The 22,830-nt window shown below is 43.8% G+C and overlaps 1 protein-coding gene across 2 annotated transcripts in view; it reads right to left on the bottom strand.

The window, feature by feature from the left end:
• Positions 1-822: 822 nt before the first annotated feature.
• The window catches only part of HADH (hydroxyacyl-CoA dehydrogenase), a 49,223-nt gene continuing 27,215 nt past the window's right edge, over positions 823-22,830 (bottom strand). The window contains exons 4-9 of one of the 2 annotated variants that reach the window (XM_060088416.1): positions 17,090-17,216; positions 13,170-13,259; positions 8,207-8,279; positions 2,631-2,747; positions 1,499-1,650; positions 823-1,226 (exon numbers count right to left, since the gene is read on the bottom strand). In XM_060088416.1, the coding sequence (XP_059944399.1) occupies positions 1,532-1,650; positions 2,631-2,747; positions 8,207-8,279; positions 13,170-13,259; positions 17,090-17,216 (526 nt within the window). In that variant the 3' untranslated portion in view covers positions 823-1,226; positions 1,499-1,531. Of the gene's footprint in view, positions 1,651-2,630; positions 2,748-8,206; positions 8,280-13,169; positions 13,260-17,089; positions 17,217-22,830 lie in introns of both variants that reach the window. The other variant, XM_060088410.1, reaches the window with a different exon arrangement.

Below are 22,830 nucleotides of genomic sequence, written 5' to 3'. Positions count from 1 at the left end.
GAGCCAGCCTGAGAATAAGCAGGGGGCTGTCTGACCACAGGGTAACCTTAAGTAATGGAAATGGTGATGGTGTCACAGGTGCTGCCTTTTATCGTTAGGAAATGTTTTATAAGAATAACCTACAGGTTTCCTAAACCAGGTTCTAATCTATGTGTGGTAGAAATGTAAGTACATATTAATTTTTCCATTATGCTATAGTTAGATTCAAGTAAAAAAAATGAATAAGCTCTCCTTTACCCACCATGAAATGGAGGGGGGTGGAAATCTCTCAACCACTGACTGGCACTGTGACCCAGGATACCAAAGAAGGATGCCCATTTTGGGGACGGTCCTGTTTGAAATTTTCAAATTTGCTATTTTGTATATGTATTTTTTTATCATTGAAATGTAGTTCTAATCCTGGCTCCGCCACAAAATTTCTGGTGACCTTGGGCACATCACTTCAGCTCTCTGTTAATGAGGCCACTGGACCTCGGGGTTTCTGATTTCTTTCCAGCTTCAAAATTCTATCTTGGAAGACACTTTCTCAAGCCAATGATTAAAAGAAGCTTATGTTACACTGTTTCTTTTTGTTGGCAAAGAAGAAACAGATGTTCCTTAAAAAGTGTTTTCTGTGCCCTTATTCTTGCTCTGCAGGTAAGAAATCTGGAGTGACAGCTGCAGGCAGGTTGTACATGAACACCCTCTCCTGCCACTCCTTTCCCTCCATTACCACTCAAAAAAGTGACTACAGGCCAAAGAAGATGGCACAGCTTCCGCCTAAATTACCAACCTTTACTTTTATAACCATTTAAGCATATTATGATTTTAAATTTTACATGTTTATTTCAATTCAAATTTTCACAGAATAAAAGACTGCATTTCATTAGAGTCAATCTGCAGCAATTATTTCTCATGAAAAAAAAAAACAATAATCACTCAGATTTCAGAGGTGAATGAAATCTCTTCCTGCAAAAACAAAACACATGGAGGTATTCCCACCAATCCAGAAGCATCATCTCGATGATGTGTTGAATCAAGGCATGACACCTGATGTCATGGCCAAAGTAGGGTAAGGCTTGAGGCCGCAGGCAGCAAATGTTCTGGTAAAGGCGAGATGCAGGTGCTGCTCACGCAGCCCTCCACAGACACACCACGATGAGTCAACGGCTCGCGGCTCTCCCGTGTGGCAACGACGGACACAGGGTGCTCTCGTTACAAGTGAATGAGTTCAGGTTCAGGACACTCTTTACAAAAACGACAAGGTTCGAAATAAATGTTTACTCCAAGGCACCTAAGGTGTAAAGCTTTTTAGAAAATACACAGAAATGAACAAACAGACTAAAAAAAGGAATTAGTTCTCAATGGAGGAATCGGCTATTGCTGTAACTACTGTAAATAATTTTAGTTCAGATGGATTACAATCAAAATGCACATCGAACAGACTGTGCTGTGTGAGGGAACGTCTGACCAAAGAGCATTCCCCTGGGCACTTGGGGAGCTGTTGGTATGTGCTTACGGGGCTTCTTCCCAGAGCCAGAGAAGCTGCGCATCACTTGTATTTGTAATATCCTTCTCCAGTCTTCTTGCCAAGCTTATTCTCTGCTACCAGTTTATTCATGGATGGGCTGGACTGAAACAAGGGGTTCTTTGTATCCATTTCATGCCATCCTATTGAGAGAAGGGAAAAGAGCTTCGGATGAAGTGCTGGGTTTAAGTCTCGGCGTTCCAGGGCAAGTCTGGAGGCAGAGCGTGGGGAGAAGGGTCCCTACTCTGATGTGGGAGAGCCCCACGGGCCCGGTGTCACTCGGGCCAAAACGGCAGAGGCAGAAGGAAGGCTGAGCATGAGCCCTAAAGCGGGTGTGCGGCCACCAGGCCGCGCCGCTCAAGGCCCAGCTCTACCAATGGCCGTCCTGTTCATCCGACCCCTTCCTGGGAATCGCTAATGCCAAAGGTCCAGGGTCACAAACAGAACCCATGCACCTGGTGGCTGGACCCCTCAGTGACACAGTGAAATGACTTTTCAGCAAATCTGAATTTGCTGCCACTGGCATTTTGTACCCTCATAAAATTCAAAAGTTCATGCTTAAACCAGAGCCCTCCCTGCTCCTCCCACAAGTATTCTTTGTGCAACTTGGTATTACGAGGTACATTCAACTTTGGTAGCCCAATTTTGGTTACTATTTTAAACCTGTCTTCAGAGCCACTACAGTAAAATGAATACACTTTTTTAAATGGTTGTGCATCTTGAATGCAGTGGTTACACATATCAGCATATGTGATAGAATGACTGTGTACCAATGTCAATTTCCTGGCTTTGATACTGTACTGTGGTTACGATATAAGATGGAACCACAGGGGGAAACTATACAAAGGGGTACACAAGCCCTGTCTGTGCTGTATTTGAGACTTCTTGTGAATCTATAATTATTTCAAAATGAAAAGTTAAAAAAAAAAGTTGCCTTATGAGAAGAGGCAATCACATTTTTCCTTCTGCCATTTCACTTTAATCTCTAAGCTGGTGGGGCAGGACTCTGGAAGGTCTCCTAAGACTCCCTATCTGTTTAAATAGGCATTATACTTTAATTCATAGTTGAGAGAGACTACCTCAACTCAATTAAAGACAGACAACAGAGAATTCCAATTCTTACCGTCCATGATGAACTTCGTAGTATCCAGCCCAACATAATCGAGAAGCTCGAATGGGCCCATGGGGTACCCAGCGCCCAGCTTCATAGCAGTATCGATGTCTTCCTTGGACGCATCACCTACGCAGAAGAGGGCAGTGCTGAGTCACCACCATCCTTCCCACAATCCTCCTGGTCACATGCTGAGTCCCTGAATTACTAGCATTTTACATATTTGCACATTCAAAAAACATCTGGAATCAGGAACTCTGGCTTAGGTAAGATTTTTCTTAGAGGTAAATGCCAAATAGCTCACAAGATTTTCAAAGCTACTCCACAAAGTTACTCTGTGAGGTGAATTCTAGAGCACTGCAACCGTGTTCATGGAGAGAGAAGGCCCCAGTGGCCTGGAAACATTAGTTACTTTCTAATGGATTGGGAATCACCTTCTCTGGAATAACTTACTAAAATATCCTTTAAAGCGAGGACATGTTTTTGATTGATAAATGGGCTTTTTTTTTTGTTTTTCTATGTATTGTATGTATATTTTTCTTTTCCAGCTTTCCTGGTTTTATAAGTAATGAGTATCCCTCTGGAATCACATGCACACAAACTCTTTAGTCACGATAATGTTTAAAGGAAAGCCCAAACCCGATTGAGCACTGCCATGCAAGTGTGCAAGTGTGCTGAGGAGTCAAGGGCCAAGTGCTTTTTTCTTGGAATTTTTATCCTTCAAATAATGTCCTTGGGTCACAGAGGTCTTTACAGAGAACAACCTGGTCCCTTTCTCCAAAATCAGGACTAGCCTGTAACAAGTGTCCATCTAGAATTTTGTTCCAAAGCATAAAGAAATGGTCAATTATACCAAAGCTAAATAAAATTAAAAAGTTATAAAAGACTTGAGAGATTTCACAACCTGAATATTTCAGATTTTTAGGCATGAGGAACAAGAACTACTTAACATGCATAAAGACTCTATTTTTAAAAGCGTATGAAGTACTAAGGTAATGCCAAAGGATTTCAAGGCAGTTCAAGATGATTAAAATACCAACCAATTATTTCTTAGGGGAGACATTATCAGTACTCCACTGATGAGTCAACCAGAGGATCCTGAGAACCATGATTTGAGATTCAGGCCATAAGAGAGCAAAAATGATCACATACACATTAGCTTTATCAGGCAGCCTCATTCATTCATTCAACTTTTGTCTATATCTGTTATGTATCAGGCACCAGAGACTTGGAATGAGACAAAGAAAAACAAGACGAGCACTCCAGTGTTCCCAGTACAGGGAGGATTCAGATGTGTAAAGCACACATTTCATCTTAACAAGTGCTGAGGATGCGTGAAGACTCACACGGCCGCGTGGGCAAACACGGAAAGATTTACTCATACCGCCACGACTTCACCACAACTGCCACCCAGGCCCGGTCCTGGCGGTCCTGGGAGGGGCAGGGAAGGGCATTCCAGGGGGCGGGAACAGCATGTGCAAAGGCAGGCGTGAGAAAGAACCCGGCAGCTGATAAGCGGACTATGCCGAGAGGATTTCATTAGACTTCGAGGTTTCCGTGGTGTCAGGGCCAGAATGCTGGAACGACAGCCCAGGATGCTCCCTGTACTTGTAGCCTGTCCTCACCATCCGCAGAACCTCTGCTCAGGTGTCACCGCATCAAAGCCTCCCCCTCCTCCCTGCATATAAATTAGCAACTGCAAGGACTCCAGGATAGGACTCCGGCCATCCCCTAGACTGTATCTTTCTCGGGGATTACTGGTCACAACCTAACATGTTATCTATTGGTCCATTCGCTACAGGCTGTCTCCCCTTATTAGAATATAGGCTCCCTGGGGACAGAAATCTCATAGCATAATGGTTCCAACTTACCTAAAGCCATTTAATCAAATCAGTATTCAAGACAGACAATAAACCCTAGAGTCAAAACTGTAATTCCAGATTCAGAAACTCACTTGACTAAAATAATATGAAGACACAGCCCATCATGGAAAAAAATCTAAAAAGCTTTACAAAGTCAGTATAATTCTAAAAATTCTGTTCTGAGTAACACAGGGTGAAAGAGGCAAAAAGAAAAGAGAGAGAAATAAAATACAGACCGGTGTGCCAAGTGGGAGTTAACAACACGTGGTACAGACCAATAATTTTAACCAATAATAATTTTTACCAATAGTAATTTTAGACCAATAATTCCTACGCTTTAGAATCAAGCACTTCACTCGGAACCTGACACCTTCTCCAAAGAAAATGCACATATACACAAAATTATGCATCAACCTTAGGAGGCTCATGGGACCCACCCCCACCCCCAGCTAAGAGCCCCCAACTCTGAACAGCAAAGAAGGGTGTCCTCAGTGAACTCCCAGCTCTTCTGCAGGCCTGAGAACCTGGGACCTGCCCCAACAGGCTTCTTCTGCCGGCTCATCAGCACCACCTACCGACCATTCTTGGCATTAACAACAAACCAGAGTCACAGCAAAGAGATCAGAACCGCAGTGCAGCCACCATTCCTTTATTCATCAGCAGCTACCTAAAGCCTGTCCTACACAAGCACTTCGCGGGGTATGAAGATGGGGACCCAAATACTGCCGCAGAAAACAAGAGTACAGTAGGAGAAGAGAGACACATGCCGTGCGGCAGGGAAGAGAGTAGCACATGCCTCGAAGGAGAAGCAAAGTGTACAGAGAGTTACGACAACACAGATCACATCCAGCCTGGAGCGCTGGGGACAGTCCAGTGGGGCCTTGTGAGAAGGTGGGAGTAAGGTGTGGGGTGATGACAGGAACGCAGAGGGTGAGGAGAAAGAAGACCCCCTGGCGAGGGCACCGTATTTGGTAGGCTACAATGGAACCGCTGAACACATCTTGGGCGGGGGAGGGACAGTGTGAGCAGGATGTCACAAAGTGCCTGGGGAACAGGCTCAGGACACTCCCAGGGCGTCACCGGAGAAGAGCTAACCATGCAGCCCCACCGCGCTGCCAGAGCGGACCCTGACCTGTCACAGTGGCATCTGACGGGGGCAGCTGTCTGCTAGAAGCACCAGCCTGCTCAAAGGTCTGCAGAGAGAGCCCGGACCCCCAGGGGCAAGGGTGACCGAACTCACCAATCAGGCCTCAGTTACAGTGGGAATGATGAGAGCAACAGAAGGAGAGAGGACAGAAGCTGCAGGGCACTGGGGAGGAAGGCACGGCACAGAAGCAAGGAGGCTCACAGCACCAGAGAGCAGGGATGGGGGCGGTGAAGCGCAGCTAGACTCCACAGGCAGTTGACGGAAGCGCTGCTGGGGGTCTGTGCACTGAAAGATGCTCAGCTGCCCAGGAGGCCCGAGTGGACAACGACGGGGCTGATTCTCTGTTCTAACGCCCCACACATCCTTCTGATGACCCTCTACCGCTCAAAGCAGCATTCTGCCAACCTGTCTGAGCGGCACACTTACCTCGGGAATACCAAAAGTGTTTGTAATGGACCCAAAATTCATGTTGAAATACTACCCCCCAATGCGATGGTATAAGGAGGTGGGGTCTTGTAGGAATTAGGATTAGAAGAGTCACAAGGGTAGAGCTCCCATGAAGGGGATCAGAGCTCTTCTCAGAGTCATAAGAGAGCCTGTTTCCTCTCTCTGCTCTCTGCCATGGGAGGCAGTCTACAACCAGAAGAGGGCTCGCACCAGATACCCAATCACGCTGGCACCCTGAATTTGGACTTTAGCCTCCAGAACTGTGAGAATTAAATTTCTGTCGTTTATATGCCACCCAATCTATATTGCTGTATTTTTTATAGCAGCCCAAGCTGACCAAGACAGGGTCATCCAGAGAAATTCTCCACAATGAGTTCGGAAAAGGCTGGGCTGAACTGCCTTCGTGGCTTGACTCTGCTGCCCAGGGCCCAGCACTGCATGCACTGTCTCCTCACCCTCTTGGATGACACAATACTTGAGACCAGTTTGGAAAAGACCCGAGGTAACGGGAAATCCTTTGCTGCCTGGGGGAGCCTCACTAAAGGCAGGCTGACTGGCACAGGGAGACTGGGATGACAGGGAGGAATACAAAGTGACAAATGAAAAGACATGGCAGCGAGAGAGGATAATCCAGAATGCCTTCAGGTTTCAAAGAAGAACGGAAGCAGTTCCGCCAGCCACTCAGAGCAGGCTAACAGAGGCGGGGTGGCAGGCGTGCATGTGAGCACCCCCTGCGCTGGCTGAATGAGGGCAGAACCTTGAGGTGGCAGAAGGGACATGGTAAGAAGCCTGAGGTGTGAGGAGTCCAGACCACAGTGTGGCTTCCTGGGAAACAGCACCCAGACATGACCCCCAGCACCTCCAGGGTACTGAGGGCGCCACCAAGGGCAAAGTAAGGGTACTTCCCCTGTGGGGTCAGATTCCCCTCCAAATTTCACCTCCCAGGTGGCTAGTGACGGTGAAGGTTAAAGGGACTCCATCTGTTTAGAAAAGGACCACTGCTGGTAAGAGGAAAGTAGAGGATAAGAAAATGACTTTCAACTTACAACCAGATACATGGTTCAGTTGAAAATATATCAAAGTGACAGCATGATTCAGTGAGAAAGACACCATTACGAGGTGGATCACCCACATGCTATATGCTAAAACACCACATTACAAAAAAAACCTCTGCCTTTCAAAGTAGGGCAAAATGCTTCATGCTGTCTTTGAGGTGTAATTAGGCATATTTGTTGATAGATAAACACAGAAGTGTTGGTTTGATCTTGGAGCAAAAGTGAGGCAAATGCCTCCATAAAACACAGAGAAAAGTTTTAATATTTAAAGCAGATTTTGAGGAAGAAAATATGCTTTCATCTCTCTGGAAGAGCTAGTATAAATGTTTTGTTTCAAAAATGACATTCCCAGGAGCAAGCATTTGTAAATGAAGTAATTGAAAACAATTACACTTGCTTTTCATCCAGTCCTATTAAGGCCTGTTTGCCTTTGAAGCAGACATGATAGTTACCTTTCCAGAAATGCGGTAGGTAAGGTAGGCAGGAGGATACATGACATTTTTATAACCTTGGACCATGTCCCAAGTCTACTTCTGCAACAGGGAAAATTATTCTTTGTCAATCAACAAAGTATTGAGAAAAAAACATTTCAGACCATTCTTAAGGTTAAAAAAAATGCATCATAACATCACTCAGTAAGGATGGACAAGGCTGTTAGAAACATTCCTTGTCACACAACAGCCTTGTTACTCATCTCCCTTCTGTCACAATTTTAGAACCTTAGGGAATTTTAAGGGTTTCCTAGCCCTGTGATTTTTATATCTACATCATCATCATCATCATGATTATTATTTTAAGCAATAAACCCTTTAACCAGAGATCCAGGATATAAATCTGTGTTGGCCTATGATTGCTCTGGCTGGGACTGTAGAGGGGGGTCTGTCCCAGGGCCACCTCAGAGGGAATCCAGGGGGGCCTGGGAACACAGTGACAGAGGCACGGGGGCCCAGGGGCAGGCTGATCCACAGAGCCAGAAAACATAAGCTCCTCCCCTACTCCTCATGGCCCATCCCTTCCCACAGACCCTGCGGGAGAACTCCCAGACTCGCTGCACCCAGCCTGGGTCGGGACAGCTACCTCGTTCATACAGCCTGACTGCTTCCATGAGGTATGGCACCAGGAGACGGTTCACAATAAACCCAGGAGTATCCTGTCAGAGGAGAGAGAAAAACAGTAGACAAATGAATTTTCCATCAATTTTATCTTTTGTAAAGTCACCAGATCACTCCTTCTCACCCTGGACTGTTACCCACATTTATCAAGCTATACATTTTCAAAATGTTTTAAGGTACCAAGACAGTCTCACTTCTATCTCACATGACAATTTATCCAACAATTATAGTACCCCAGAAGCCCCTACTGCACGGACCCTGAAATAAAGGAAGATAAGGCAGAGGGGTCACTAGAAAGAGCATGGCTTTGGGGGCAGGCAGATCTGGGCTCGAATTCTAATATTCTCTGACCTTGCATCATTCTGAATCTCAGTTTCATCATCTGTGAAATGGGAACAGTAACTTCCACCTCACAGGTTGTGAAGATAAATCAGAACACATAAAATGCTGTGCATATAGCCCTCCCCTCAAATGGTAGTCCTCTTACTCCTCTTCTCTCCCACATCCCTTTCAGGAGTCTAGAGAAAGTAACAGTCCATCTTGAACACTCCTCGTAGGAGCATGACCTCCCAGCTGCTCAGGATTTTCTCAGGCTCCAGCGCACAGCACAGGAAGGTGGAGCTGGGGGCAGGTGCCGGGGCAAACAAGCAGATGCTAACAGACCGATGGCCTTTCACAGCTCACTACCCAAGACCCTCTACCCTGATGACTCCTTGTACTGCACACCCTTTCTTCATTTCCCCCTCATTAAAATGCTTAACCATCTCTCCTGGAGGCCTAGTATGGGGTCTGGATTCTACCTACTGATCTCTTTGGGAAGCTTGTGGGGCAGGCTGGGTTGGTTAACTTTTTGGTGGTATTTATGTGAAGTTGATTTCCACTAAGTAAATGGAGCCCGCTCTTTTAACAAAAGGCTGTGATCCTCCTGCAGGAAGAAATCTGCACCCTGGCCCCAGGCCTTGTGTCCCGTTTCAAGCACACACTGGACACTCCATAAACATCTGAATTAAAGACGCCCAGCCTCCTGCATTACTCTTCCAACTCACCTGACTGCACACCGTAGCCACAGGATTTGTAGCTCCTTTCACTCTGGACAAGCTGAAACCACACCTACCCCATCTCCCAGGAATACAGAGATGCACAAAAGAGCTTTATCAGTTTAACCAAGACTATATTAATATAACCATGTCGATTTAATAACTAGGGCATGGAAGCACTTAAATGCCCATCGACGGATGAATGGATAAAGAAGATGTGGTACATAAATACAATGGGATATTACTCAGCTAGAAAAAAAGAAAAGAATAATGCCATTTGCAGCACCATGGATGGACCTAGAGAATCTCATACCAAGTGAAATAAGTCAGACAGAGAAAGACAAATATCATGATATCGCTTATATGTGAAATCTAAAAAAGTGGTACAAATGAACTTATTTACAAAACAGAAATAGTCACAAGTGTAAAAAACAAACTTGTGGTTACCAGGGGAAAATTGTGGGGGGATAAATTGGGAGACTGGGACTGACAAATACACACTACTATATATAAAATAGGTAATTAATAAGGACCTACTGTATAGCACAGGGAACTCTTCTCAATACTCTGTAATGACCTATATGGGAAAAAAAATCTAAAAAAGTGGATATAGGTATAACTGATACACTTTGCTGTACAGTGGAAACTAATGCAACGTTGTAAATCAACTAGACTCTAATAAAAAAAATTTTTTTAAATAACTAGGGAGCTTCCCTGGTGGCACAGTGGTTGAGAGTCCACACGCCGATGCAGGGGACACGGGTTCATGCCCCGGTTCGGGAAGATCCCACAGGCCGCGGAGAGGCTAGGCCCGTGAGCCATGGCCGCTAAGCCTGAGCGTCCGGAGCCTGTGCTCTGCAGCGGGAGAGGCCACAACAGTGAGAGGCCCGTGTACCGCAGCGCAAAAAAAAAAAAAAAAAAACTAGGGCAAAAATGTTTTTCAATTTCAAAAAGTTTATTGTAGAAATCCAGAATGGGGCAGGGTACCTGAATACATGAAGCACACCATATACAAGGTTAGAAATCAGAAAGCAGCCTGGGAAAAATATTTTCTCCATATATAATATATGGAGTTTTAAAATCATTTACATAAAGAGCTCCCAGAACTCAATAAGGAAAACATGCTAAAACTCACAAAATATTTAAAGAAATATTCATTAGAACAAAATAGCATGTTGCCGGTAAGATTACTGGCAAGAGGTTTTTTCCCCATTATAATATTCAATGCTGTTGAGGATGCAGTGATACTCTCATAATATTGGTAGAATGTAAAGAGACACAGTCCTTTAATTAAGCAATTTAATTTTATATAATCATACACCTTACATTTTTCATACACAAATATTTATTAAATATACTTTACTGTACTTATTATATACCAGGTATTGTTTGTTCTAAGTACTTTACAAATATTAATTCATTTATTCCTCATAATAACCCTGTGAGACAAGTACTATTATTACCTCTACGTGAGGCAGAGGATACTGAGGCACAGAGAGGTTAAGTGACTTGCCCAAGGTTACACATCTAATAAGTGCCAAAGCCAGGATGTGAACCCAGGCAGGCTGGCTCCAGAGTCCATGGCCTTAACCTTTTCACACCACACTTCCCCTGTGAAGTCTTACTAGGAAGAAAGACACATTTCAGGCATGTTCATGCCATTTTTCTGTGTCGGGTGTTGGTAAGCTACAATCCTGCAGGCCAAATCCAGTTGTAAATAAAGTTTTAGTGGAACACAGCCACACTTCTCTGCTGGTATGGTCCATGCAGCAGAATCGAGTAGTTGCAACAGAGACCATAAGCCCTAAAATATTACTATCTGGCCCTTGACAGAAAAGTTTGCTGACCCTTGTTCTATGTGATTGCCTTCTGTCGTCTGGGTGCCTCAGCAAGAGCTTGAATAACTGACCCTGAAAGACTCTCCAAAAGCCCTAAGGTATCACCTAAAAAGAGATGTAACAAGGGCAATTTTATGAGACCAGAGTTCCCAGGCCTGCATCTGCCATGGCCAGTCTGATGGAAGAACGAATCATCACTCTCCATGAATTAATGACTGTGCTGCTGAAGACCATCCCTGGCTTGTTCCCACACCTCCATTTTCATACCTGGCTTTTCATCTGCTGCAGGCTGATGCCCTTTCTAACACAATGACTACTTTCTGCCACAAACAAAGCATCAACTGGTACGAAAAAGTGCAACCATACCCTCTGGTTATTAATGTGATTTTTTTTTAATCCAAAATATTTAAAACCATAAAACTAAACCAAAAAAATGAGTGTTAAAAAATGAGATTCCCTAATCGAACACTACAGACCTCCACTGGGGGGACTGGCATGTGGAAGACTATTGGGGTCCACAACGACAGATGACTGATTCAGATGATTCATGAACAATTTGAGTTTTCATGGGTTAATACATAATACAATATTTGAAGTTTGAGTTCAAACTTGAGACTATTTTAGAAAGCAAAACTATGGTATGAGAAGAACCACAATGGTATTTAAAAGGTTACAGTCAACCAGCAATTCCACTCCTGGATATATATCCGAAAAAACAAAAACACTAATTCAAAAAGATACATGCACCCCAATATTCAGAGCAGCACTATTTACAATAACCATGACATGGAAACAACCCAAGTGCCCATCAACGACAAATGGCTTAAGCAGACGTGATATATATACAATGCAATACTGCTCAGCCATGAAAAAGAATGAAATTTTGCCATGTGCAGCAACATGGATGAACTTGGAGGGCATTATGCTACGCAAAGTCAGACAGAGAAAGACAAATACTGTATGATATCACGTGTATGTGGAATCTAAAAAATACAACAAACTAGTAAATAGAACAAAAAAGAAGCAGACTCACAGTAATAGAGAACAAACTAGTGGTTACCATGGGGTAGGGACAGGGAAATACAGGGGTGGGAGAATGGGAGAAACAAACTACTGGGTATCAGGTAGGCTCAAGGATGTACTGTACAATACGGGGAATATAGCCAATATTTTGTAGTAACTGTAAATGGAAAGTAACCTTTTAAAATTGTTAAAAAAATTTTTTTAATAAAAAAGATTATGGTCAAAAAAGTAGATAACATATTTATAAAAATTTGTAATGGAAATTCTGTGACACAATTGTCCTTTCAGAAAAACAGCCAAGTCATGAAGAAGTGCAGTCCCTAAATCTGGGGGGGACTAAAGAGGAACTACAGCAAATGGAGAGACTGAAGGTAATCAAACCAAAGTAGGTGACAGCACCTGGGGATACTTGTACATATAATACCAGGTATCTCAAGAAAGGGGAAAAAGGCCTGAGGCAAGCTTTCCACCCACCACACTTCTTACTTAAAAACAAAACAACACAAACAAAATCATAAGCAACATTCCACTGAGAAACAGCTTCGTTTTTTGCTACCTTGGTTGAGGTGGGCTCTACCTCTCTCACACCATTTCCCTAATCACCTGCAGTGTTCTTTCCAAAAGGGAAGCCCTAGATTTCTGTTTGGGATTCATGTGCCACCAGGCTGTGCCTGACACACAGGGTTCTGGTTCCTCAGGGCCCAGAAGCTGATGGGGTAACAAAAACCACTGATGGAAACACAAGCACTCATCAAGAGACAAAAGTCAAGACCCAGAGAGAAATCCGAGTTTTCAATTTAGCTGAAGCCGTGGCTCCATTTGGATCGCAGACTATTCACCTGATGGCCTTGAGCACAGCTTAGGAGTCCGGTTTCCCTGCTAGATGCAACGTGCTCTTTACAGCCTGCGGACAGGCCTGCAGCAAAAGTGGCCCATGTCCCACATCATCCTACTATGGAAGAATACTACCTGGAATAAGTCAGGTTCTGAGAAAAATCACCCCCCCTTACCAAGCTATCCATACTCTTACCTTGCAAGCAACAGGATGCTTTCCCAGCGTTTTGCTGAAGTCTACCAGAGATTCAAAGGTCTTCTGGCTGGTCATTGGTGTTTTAATGACCTGGAAATGTAAAGCAGAGAAGAGTTATAACCAGAAAGTCAGCAAACAATCTCAATAGAACAGTTCAAGGAAACACTGATCAAATATTGCCACACAGGTGGCAAAAATAATTTTAGTTTCAGATTAGAAGGATTTCAAGCCAGAAACAAAACGTCCACTTTAAGATAGTGGACTACTGCAGAACACACAAAATCAAGGCTTAAAACATAAATGTGGGGACTTCCCTGGTGGTGCAGTGGTTAAGAATCGCCTGCCAATATAGGGGACACGGGTTCGAGCCCTGGTCTGGGAAGATCCCACATGCCGCAGAGCAATTAAGCCCGTGCACCGCAACTACTGAGCCTGCACTCTAGAGCCCGTGAGCCACAACGACTGAGCCCGCGTGCTGCAACTGCTGAAGCCCACAGGCCTAGAGCCCGTGCTCCGCAACAAGAGAAGCCACCGCAATGAGAAGCCTGCGCACCACAACAAAGAGTAGCCCCTGCTCTCCGAACTAGAGAAAGCCTGCGCGCAGCAATGAAGACCCAACGCAGCCAAAAATAATAAATAAATAAACAAAATAAATTAATTAAAAAATATATATAGGTGTGTGTGTGTGTGTGTGTGTGTGCATGCACACGCAGGAGAGTTCTACAGGCTTTGTCACTGAGACAGACCTGGGTTCAAATACCAATCACACCACTTACTGGCTCTGTGACCCTGGGAATGTTTCTTGAAATTGAAATGACATTGAAATCACTCTACCTGCCTCAAGGAATTAAGGTGAGAATGGAATTAGATTAGGAAGTAAAGCATTAAGGGCAGCTCCTACAAGGGCTCAAGTGCTCAGTAAATGCTGGCTTTTATTAGGGTTTTACTTGCTACTGTTAATTATTTCAGGGAGGTAACTGGAAGTCTACTAGAGTGTAACAACTGCCCTTAAAGTACTCTGCATGAAGTCACACCTTCTCGTAGCATACAGATGAGAAGGAGCCTCAGGAAAAGAGAGGTGCACTCAGGCCACCCAGGTCCCGTGGACTCTGAGAGGAGTAATCCCCCCATTACTGCGCCCTCTCCCACACAGATGCCCCCAAGCCCAACAGCTCCCTTTGCCTCAGAACAGGCACATCCCAGAGGAAGGCTTTCATAACCAGCAAACACCAGCCAATGGCTGGGGCCTGCCACCTGCCACCTGCCAGGCGCCTCAGGAAGGCTCCTGGCCGTCTTCCTGACCTTCTCTATGAGGTGCGCTGCCAGAGTTTGACTGCTACCCTGCTCACAGTGGCTGCTGGGCTCTACAGAAGTCAGCACCAAGGGCCACACCTGGCAGTCAACTCTCAGGCGTTGTCAGCAATTAGATTTCAGCAAATGGAGAGAGACCCAGATGAATTTAAACGTAAAAATATATATAAATTAAATATACAATTTAAATGCCAGTTAAGGGCCTTCAACCAGAGTCAAAGCAAACAGGCGTGGCTCCTACATCAGACCCTTTATTTGAGCCTAGGCAAGTCAAATCAACCCTCTGTGCCTCACCTTTCTTATATGAAATTGGGATGATGATATCTGACACATCCTCCCTCTTCTAAGAGGGCTATATGGTGTAATGAGCTAGTGTCTGTGCAGGATGAAAAGCTCTATATAAATGAAGAGAATCATTATCATTCATGTTTTAACGTGATCACAGCTTGGGGTGTGGGGCTACGTTATGGCACTAAGGGAAGTAAATGAGTGGAAACAGAAAAAAGCACCAGGAAGATGGGGTTGACGAATGGGATGAGATGGGCCAGAAACTGCTCTGCAGCCATCACAAATCAAACAGCAATAAGAGAATTATTCAAGAGGAGGTATAAAACCACCTCCATCAGAACCATATAGACTGAGCTGGGACATGGGCTGCTAATTATGGAGTTTTAAAAAATAATTTGTTGGCTTAAAGGAGTCAATACTATAGTTTTTTTTTTTTTTTAACAGGAGGGATGCATATTTACTCATTCGTTCAACAAATAGCAATATGCTACATATATTCTGTTCCAACACAGGGTCTGAAAAAATACACATAAACACACATAAATTGAGCCCAGCCCCAAATAAAGAAGAGCCACTCAACTTATGGTCCATTGTGGTGCTTACCACCAGCAACACATACATGAATGCTCAAGTTAAAGAATAAAAGTTGCATAAAGAAGAGCACTTTTGGAAAACACTTTCTAGAAAATGTTAACACTTGCCAAGCATTAACTGTTAACAATCAAGGTGCCATATTTCCAAAGACACAGATGGACATTATCAGATAAATGCAGTTGTAAACAGTATTAGAGTTTGAAGTAAATCTACAAAATTTGTCTGTATCTTCGAAACACATTATGTGCATGATATGGTAAACAAAGAAGTAATTAGTCCCTAAGTACTGAAATGCTGAAAATTCCATTCCACTTCCTTGCTCTTTTCTGCATAAGGAGAAATGCTGTTTCTTCTATTTCCTGTGCCCCTCCCTTTCATTCCTTAACTTCTTCAAAAACAACCTTAGGGGTTGGCAGTAAACTGGAAGAAACTAAGAAGCAATGTTAGTGGAACAGATAATCCCTATCAAAAGATGGGTCAGAGTTGTCCTTGAAAGAAGAAAGAGAACTGTAACAAAACGTAGTCACCCTTAAACTACACGCTAATGCTTATATTGTGGGGGGAGGGGACACGGGAGGCGAAGGGGCCTGGAGGAGAAGGCAGCAGTGGAGAAGAAGACTCAGCCGCGTGCCCCGGGAGCGCCGGCCGTCTCCGGAGGCCTGCCTGGATCCACAGCCCCACGCTCCGCAGCCTCAGCACAAATGCTACTTTAATAGCAGCTGCTCCTCAGACCCTGTAATGAGCCCCCCTATTAATGGCAAGTTGCCACATTTCAGGTGCAAATTATCTACAGTGACTCCACCTCCCTGGTACCTAAGACTCCAAGCAAGCAAGTAGAAGCAGCCCAAACAGGATCGCTGGCAGCCCTCCCTGGCCACTTTCCTCCACCTCCCAGGTTTGAGGTCGGGAGGTTCAAGGCTACTGGAAGCTGCTTTTTAATTTTTTTTCAACACCTTTATTGGAGTGTAATTGCTTTACAAGGGTGTGCTAGTTTCTGCTTTATAACAAGGTGAATCAGCTATACATATACATATATCCCCATAGCCCCTCCCTCCCACCCTCCCTATTCCACCCCTCTAGGAGGTCACAGAGCACCGAGCTGATCTCCCTGTGCAATGCGGCTGCTTCCCACTAGCTGCTTTAATAGCTCTGATCACAACACACGGGAGCTGTGCCTCCCCTGGTGACAATATCAAGGCCCTGTTACCTGGAGCAGAATTCACCCCGGGAACAGTGGTCAGGGCATATTACAGCGGCTCCTGTGGGAAACCAGGCTTCTAACAGAATTCCACATCCAGCATAGACAAACTGACCTGGACAAGACAATATGAACATGGGTGGCTCTCCCCTCCGTGGTCTCATCAAGCTAGTGGTCTTTAGTGCTGCCTTCCCACTCTGATGCCTCTCTCTACACCTCCCATCAGCTATGGCACAAACAAGTAAGTGACATTCCACAAAGTTAACAGCCCTCCTGGACATCACTGGTCAGAACACAGGGCTGCAAAGAAACAAAGCACAGGGGCCTTCCTAGATATTAGGTGCCGTTTCTTCCTTTGGCTCTGAAAGGAGAGTCTGGCCAGAGGAATCCAAGCAGAAGGACAACCCTCCACCCTGCCACTAAAATCTATCCAGTGCAATCCCCAGTGGCAGGGAGGGTGCGACTCACAGAAGCAGGCCTGAGGGCTGGCAGAGCAAAAGCACGCACGCACAAGTAGACACCCACTGACCTCCACAAGTTTCATCAGGGGCACTGGGTTGAAGAAATGGAGCCCGGCAAATCGGTCCTGTCTGGTGGTGGCATTGGCTATGCTTGTGATCTGCAAAGAGGAAGTGTTGCTGGCAAAGATTGTGTGTCTGTGGAGAGAAAGACAGTGGAGTATTGGAATGAGTCCCATCTTTGGAAACAGTCAGGACTCCTCTCAGGTGCAACACACAAGGTGACTGCTTACTGCCCAGGTCCTGTCCTTTCCTGACCCTAGAGGAAGTCAGGGAAAAGACACAGCTTCACACAAGAGGCTGAAATCAAGTGACCTGTTTCATTTAAATTTTGACATTTTAAATTCAAAAGCTACCTGTTCCAAAAGCCTACTTAGTCTTTACCAATGCTTCCTTAATTTTAGGGAGCAAAATTTCTCCTGGCTACTTGCATTATTTAATTCACACAGCATGTGAGAAACAAAAGGAGGCAACGTCAGTCACAAGATGAAACTCCAAGTGAACAAAAAGACTAAGGAGAAACAGGATGCATGAGACACTCAAAATAAGCAAAAAAACTGTGAAGAAGCACCTGAATCCTTAACAAGAAACATCTGACATAAATATGAACTACGATCTTTTCCCCTCAAGTGAAAAGCTTTACTTTTCCATTGACTGGGAATTAAAATGAAAACAGAAAAAAACCAACATGGTCCAGAAGAAGTTTTAAGGTTACACTAGTAGACTTGGGGAAGGAAGGATACACGTATACACATGATAAATGTAGTTCAAGGCATTCTTATTATTATAAAATCTCCTTAAAAAAGCAGTACCATCTTCTTTTGAGTATATAAAATATTAAATTATTCATTTAAAAAATCCATACTGACAAACCCAATTTAATTTTTAAGACCTCAGGGAAGTGGGGTGCCAAAGGCATGACAGGCAAATATTTAAAGAGACGGGCAAGACTTACCAGCTTTCCTACAGCACCACCTCGTGGATAAATGTACACAAAATGGCCTAATGCTAACTACAACCACAGGGCCTGGTCACGGCGCAGGAAGGGGAGTGGTTCCTTACGACCAGATTGGGGGGTTCCTGCTTGCTCAAAAGGCAATACTACAATCTGCCTGAAATTAGGGGCAAGTGGGAAGGAGAAGGGAAGGGAGAAGAAACTAGTAATTTGGGAAGAGGAGAGAAGAGTGAGGTGAAAGCAGCTGGTGTGCTAGGTGGTGGCTACCAGAGGCTGAAGGAAGACCCTTCGTGTGCTCAGCCCAGGAAAGCACTTCACTTTTTTTTTTTTTAATTTTTGTTGTGGTATAGTTAGTTTACAATGTTGTGCTAGTTTCAGGTGCACAGCAAAGTAAATCAGTCATACATATATGTATACCCACTCTTTTAGATTCTTTTCCCATATAGGCCATTACAGAGTACTGAGTAGAGTTCCCAGTGCTACACAGTAGGTCCTTATTAGTTATCTATTTTATATATAGCAGTGTGTATGTGTCAGTCCCAATCTTCCAATTTATCCCTCCCCACCCCTTACTCCCCCACCCCATAACCATAAGTGTATTTTCTACATCTGTAACTCTATTTCTGTTTTGTAGATAAGTTCATTTGTAGCCTTTTTTTAGATTCCACATATAAGTGATATCATATTTGTCTTTCTCCGTCTGACTTCACTCAGTATGACAATTTCTAGGTCCATCCATGTTGTTGCAAATGGCATTATTTCATCCTTTTTTATGGCAGTAATATTCCATTGTATATATGTACCACATCTTCTTTATCCATTCCTCTGTTGATGGGCATTCAGGTTGCTTCCATGTGCTGGCTATTGTAAATAGTGCTGCAATGAACACTGGGGTGCATGTATCTTTTTGAATTAAGGTTTTCTCTGGATATATGGCCAGGAGTGGGATTGCTGGATCATATGGTAGTTCTATTTTTAGTTTTTTAAGGAACCTCCATACTCTTCTCCATAGTGGCTGTACCAGTGTACATTCCCACCAACAATGTAGGAGGGTTCCCTTTTCCCCACACCCTCTTGAGCATTTGTTGTTTGTGGATTTTTTTGATGATGGTCCTTCTGACCTGTGTGAGGTGATACCTCATTGTAGTTTTGATTTGCAATTCTCTAATAATTAGTGATGTTGAGCATCTTTTCATGTGCTTTTTAACCATCTACGTCTTCTTTGGAGAAATGTCTACTTAGATCTTCCACCCATTTTTTGACTGGGTTGGCTTTTTTTTGATATTGAGCTGCATGAGCTGTTTGTATATTTTGGAGATTAATCCCTTGTCGGTTGCTTCATTTGCAAATATTTTTTCCCATTCTGAGGGTTGTCTTTTCATTTTGTTTACGGTTTCCTTTGCTGTGTAAAAAAAAAGCTTTTAAGTTTAATCGGGTCCCATTTGTTTATTTTCATTTTTATTTTCATTACTCTAGTAGGTGGATTGAAAAAGATGTTGCTGTGATTTACAGACCAACGGAACAGGATAGAAAGTCCAAAGATAAACTCATGTATCTGTGGTCACGTAATCTATGACAAAGGATGCAAGAATATACAATGGAGAAAAGACAGTCTCTTTAATAAGTGGTGCTGGGAAAACTGGACAGCTACATGTAAAAGAATGAAATTAGACCACACCCCAGCAATCCCACTACTGGGCATATATATACCCAGAGAAAACCATAATTCAAAAAGACACATGCACCCCAATGTTCACTGCAGCACTATTTACAATAGCCAAGTCATGGAAGCAACCTATATGCCCATCGACAGACAAATGGATAAAGATGATGTGGTACATACAATGGCATATTACTCAGCCGTAAAAAGGAATGAAACTGGGTCATCTGTAGAGACGTGGATGGACCCAGAGACTGTCATATAGAGTGAAGTGAGTCAGAAAGAGAAAAACAAATATTGTATATTAACACGTATATGTGGAATCTAGAAAAATGGTACAGATGAACCGGTTTGCAAGGCAGAAATAGAGACACAGATGTAGAGAACAAACGTAGGGACACCAAGTGGGGAAAGTGGCGGGGTGGTGGTGGTGGTGGTGTGATGAATTGGGAGATTGGGATTGACATGTATACACTGATGTGTATAAAACGGATGACTAATAAGAACCTGCTGTAAAAAAATAAATAAAATTAAAAAAAAGAAAATTATAAAGAAATCAATATAAAGCAAGATGCTATTAAAAAAATAGATAATAAGAACCTGCTGTATATAAAAAAACCACAAAAAAAGCAGATTCTCAATCTATTCCATTAAAAATAAATAAATAAAAGCACACAAAAATGACTGCAAAAAAAAAAAAAACAATGAAATTAGAATACACCCTAACACCATACACAAAAATAAACTCAAAATGGATTAAAGACCTAAATGTAAGACTGGACACTATAAAACTCTTAGAGGAAAGCATAGGCAGAACACTCTCTGACATAAACAGCATTTCACTTTTACGGCACAAGAACACTGACCTTTCTCAAACAACTTCTAAGTGGCCAACTTAAAGGCCAGCTAGAGGGGCTTGTCCTTTAAAAAAAAAAGACTTTTTTTAAGGTTTAAAATTCTAGTTTTCAAAGTTTCTTGCTTTTTGGTCTGGGGAAAATAATATAAATTATCCTGTCACATAATATAAACCATCCCCCATCACAGAAGGCAAAGAGACCCTCTGCAGTAACAAGGAGTGGCTGACATGCCCTGAAGCACAGCCGCAGGGTCTCCACAACCCAAGGCTGTGCTAGCAGGGGTTCCACACCCCCCTTAAGAAAAGAAAGGGCTATCTCAAAGGTGAGGGTTACACACTCATCTTTGATGAGTGTGGCATCTTTTTATAGGACATATGAAGGGCAACTCATCTGCAAAAAGGGGAAACAAAGGCACACTGACTGGAGAGCACGTTTCGTCAAACAATGAAGTTACATTCGGCCCTCAGGATCCACAGGTTCCGCCAACCCGGAAAAATATTCCCCCAAAAAAAAAATTCCAAAAAGCAAAACTTGGACTTGCTATGTGATTTACATAGCATTTACATTGATGTGGACCATTCTTTTTTAAAGTCTTTACTGAATTTATTACAATATTGCTTCTGCTGTTCATGTTTTTTTTGGTCCGCGAGGCATGTGGGATCTTAGCTCCCTGACCAGGGATTGAACCTGCACCCCCTGTACTGGAAGGCAAAGTCTTAACCACTGGACTGCCAGGGAAGTCTACATAGCATTTACATTGTATTAGATATTATAAGTAATCTAGAGATGATTTAAAGTATATGGGGGATTGCGTAGATTACATGCAAATACTACACCACTTTATGTAAGGGACTCGAGCATCCTCAGATTTTGGTATTCACAGGGGGTCCTGGAACCAACCCCGACAGATACAGAAGGAAGACTGTACATCAGGGCCCAGTGCCGAGTGTCTCCAACCCAGGACACTCCCAGCAGACATATTACCAGAAGGAGAAAGATGTCTCCTGCCCACAGACCTCCACCGCCACCTCTCCCAATCGGCCAGGCTGGCTCTGCTACTAACAGTGTCTCACACTGCCTTCATTCAACACAAACACGATGTATGTACTTATTATCTTCCACAAAAAAGCGCACTCTCACATTTTCCTTGAAACACTTGACTCTCTAGGACCATCTTTTGTTTTTCCCTTTCTGATATTCACGTACCAAAAACCTTTCCTCTTAAATGCACTAACAGAAAATCAACAGCACAAGCATGATGGTCACTGGAAACACCGCCAGGTGTGAAGAAGCCTAGAGGGGGTGGTGGAATGTGGTGGAGGAGAGCCCATGCTTTGTCAAAAGTGGGGAGCCAGGACTCAGCTGGGGTGGGCCATGGGCCTTAGGGAAGCTTTTCATCTGCACGTCTTATACTGCAGCTAGGGAATTTGTGTTCTCTTCCAGGATGCAACTGTTTTATCAGGGCTTCCAAGTGGAACTTTATCACTAGAATATATTTTCGTCTCCCATTTTAAATATCTAACTGCAAAACTAAGCAGTAAAGTATCTCAATCAAGCTGTTTTATCAATAAAAAAAAACACAACAACAACAATTCAGCAAACATTCAATAAAGGCAGTGATCTAAAATGAAAACGAGAGTGTGGAGAAGGATGGCTGGGGCCAGAAGCAAAGTCACATCTATGGTGTGCCTACTACGGGTCCTGTCATGTGTCACATCTGTTTTATGACATAAACTTAGGTGAAAGAGGCTAGTACAGTGCCTGACATACGGCAGCTCTCCGGAAATGTGAGCTGAGTTACACGAGTTTCCCAAACAACCCTGTGCAATAGGTACCACTACCCCTATTTCACGGACAGGGCAACTAGTCTTAGAGTTAGAACTGGGAAGGTCTTGGAAATTATTTACCCCTAACTCCTGAACTCAAATTACAGACGATAAAACTGAGGGCCAGAGGGGGTTCATGACTGTCCAAGGTCAGAGAGGGAAGTGGCGGGGGGGGGGCCTGGCACGAGGCCCCAGGCCACCTGACTTTCCCCTAACAGTCCTTCCCTTACTGGACGCTGACAAAAGAGGGCAGTCAGACCCGTCACTGTCACGAGGGAATGACCAACATTCCAATAAAGACCAAACTGCTTGACAATACTCCCTTTTCTGGGGGTGGGTGTTTTACTGACTCAGAGGGCTCCCCGCTGACCTGCGAGTCAACACCCCTACCAAGACAGCCTTCTGCTTCTGTAGATGGTGCTGCAGCCCCTAAATGCCCGTGTAAAGCACATGA

This window comes from Mesoplodon densirostris, chromosome 1 (assembly GCF_025265405.1).
Source record: "Mesoplodon densirostris isolate mMesDen1 chromosome 1, mMesDen1 primary haplotype, whole genome shotgun sequence".
In the NCBI taxonomy this organism is placed as follows: Eukaryota; Metazoa; Chordata; class Mammalia; order Artiodactyla; family Ziphiidae; genus Mesoplodon; species Mesoplodon densirostris.
Note: the sequence above shows the minus strand (reverse complement) of the source record. Positions and strands in the feature narration are given on the sequence as shown.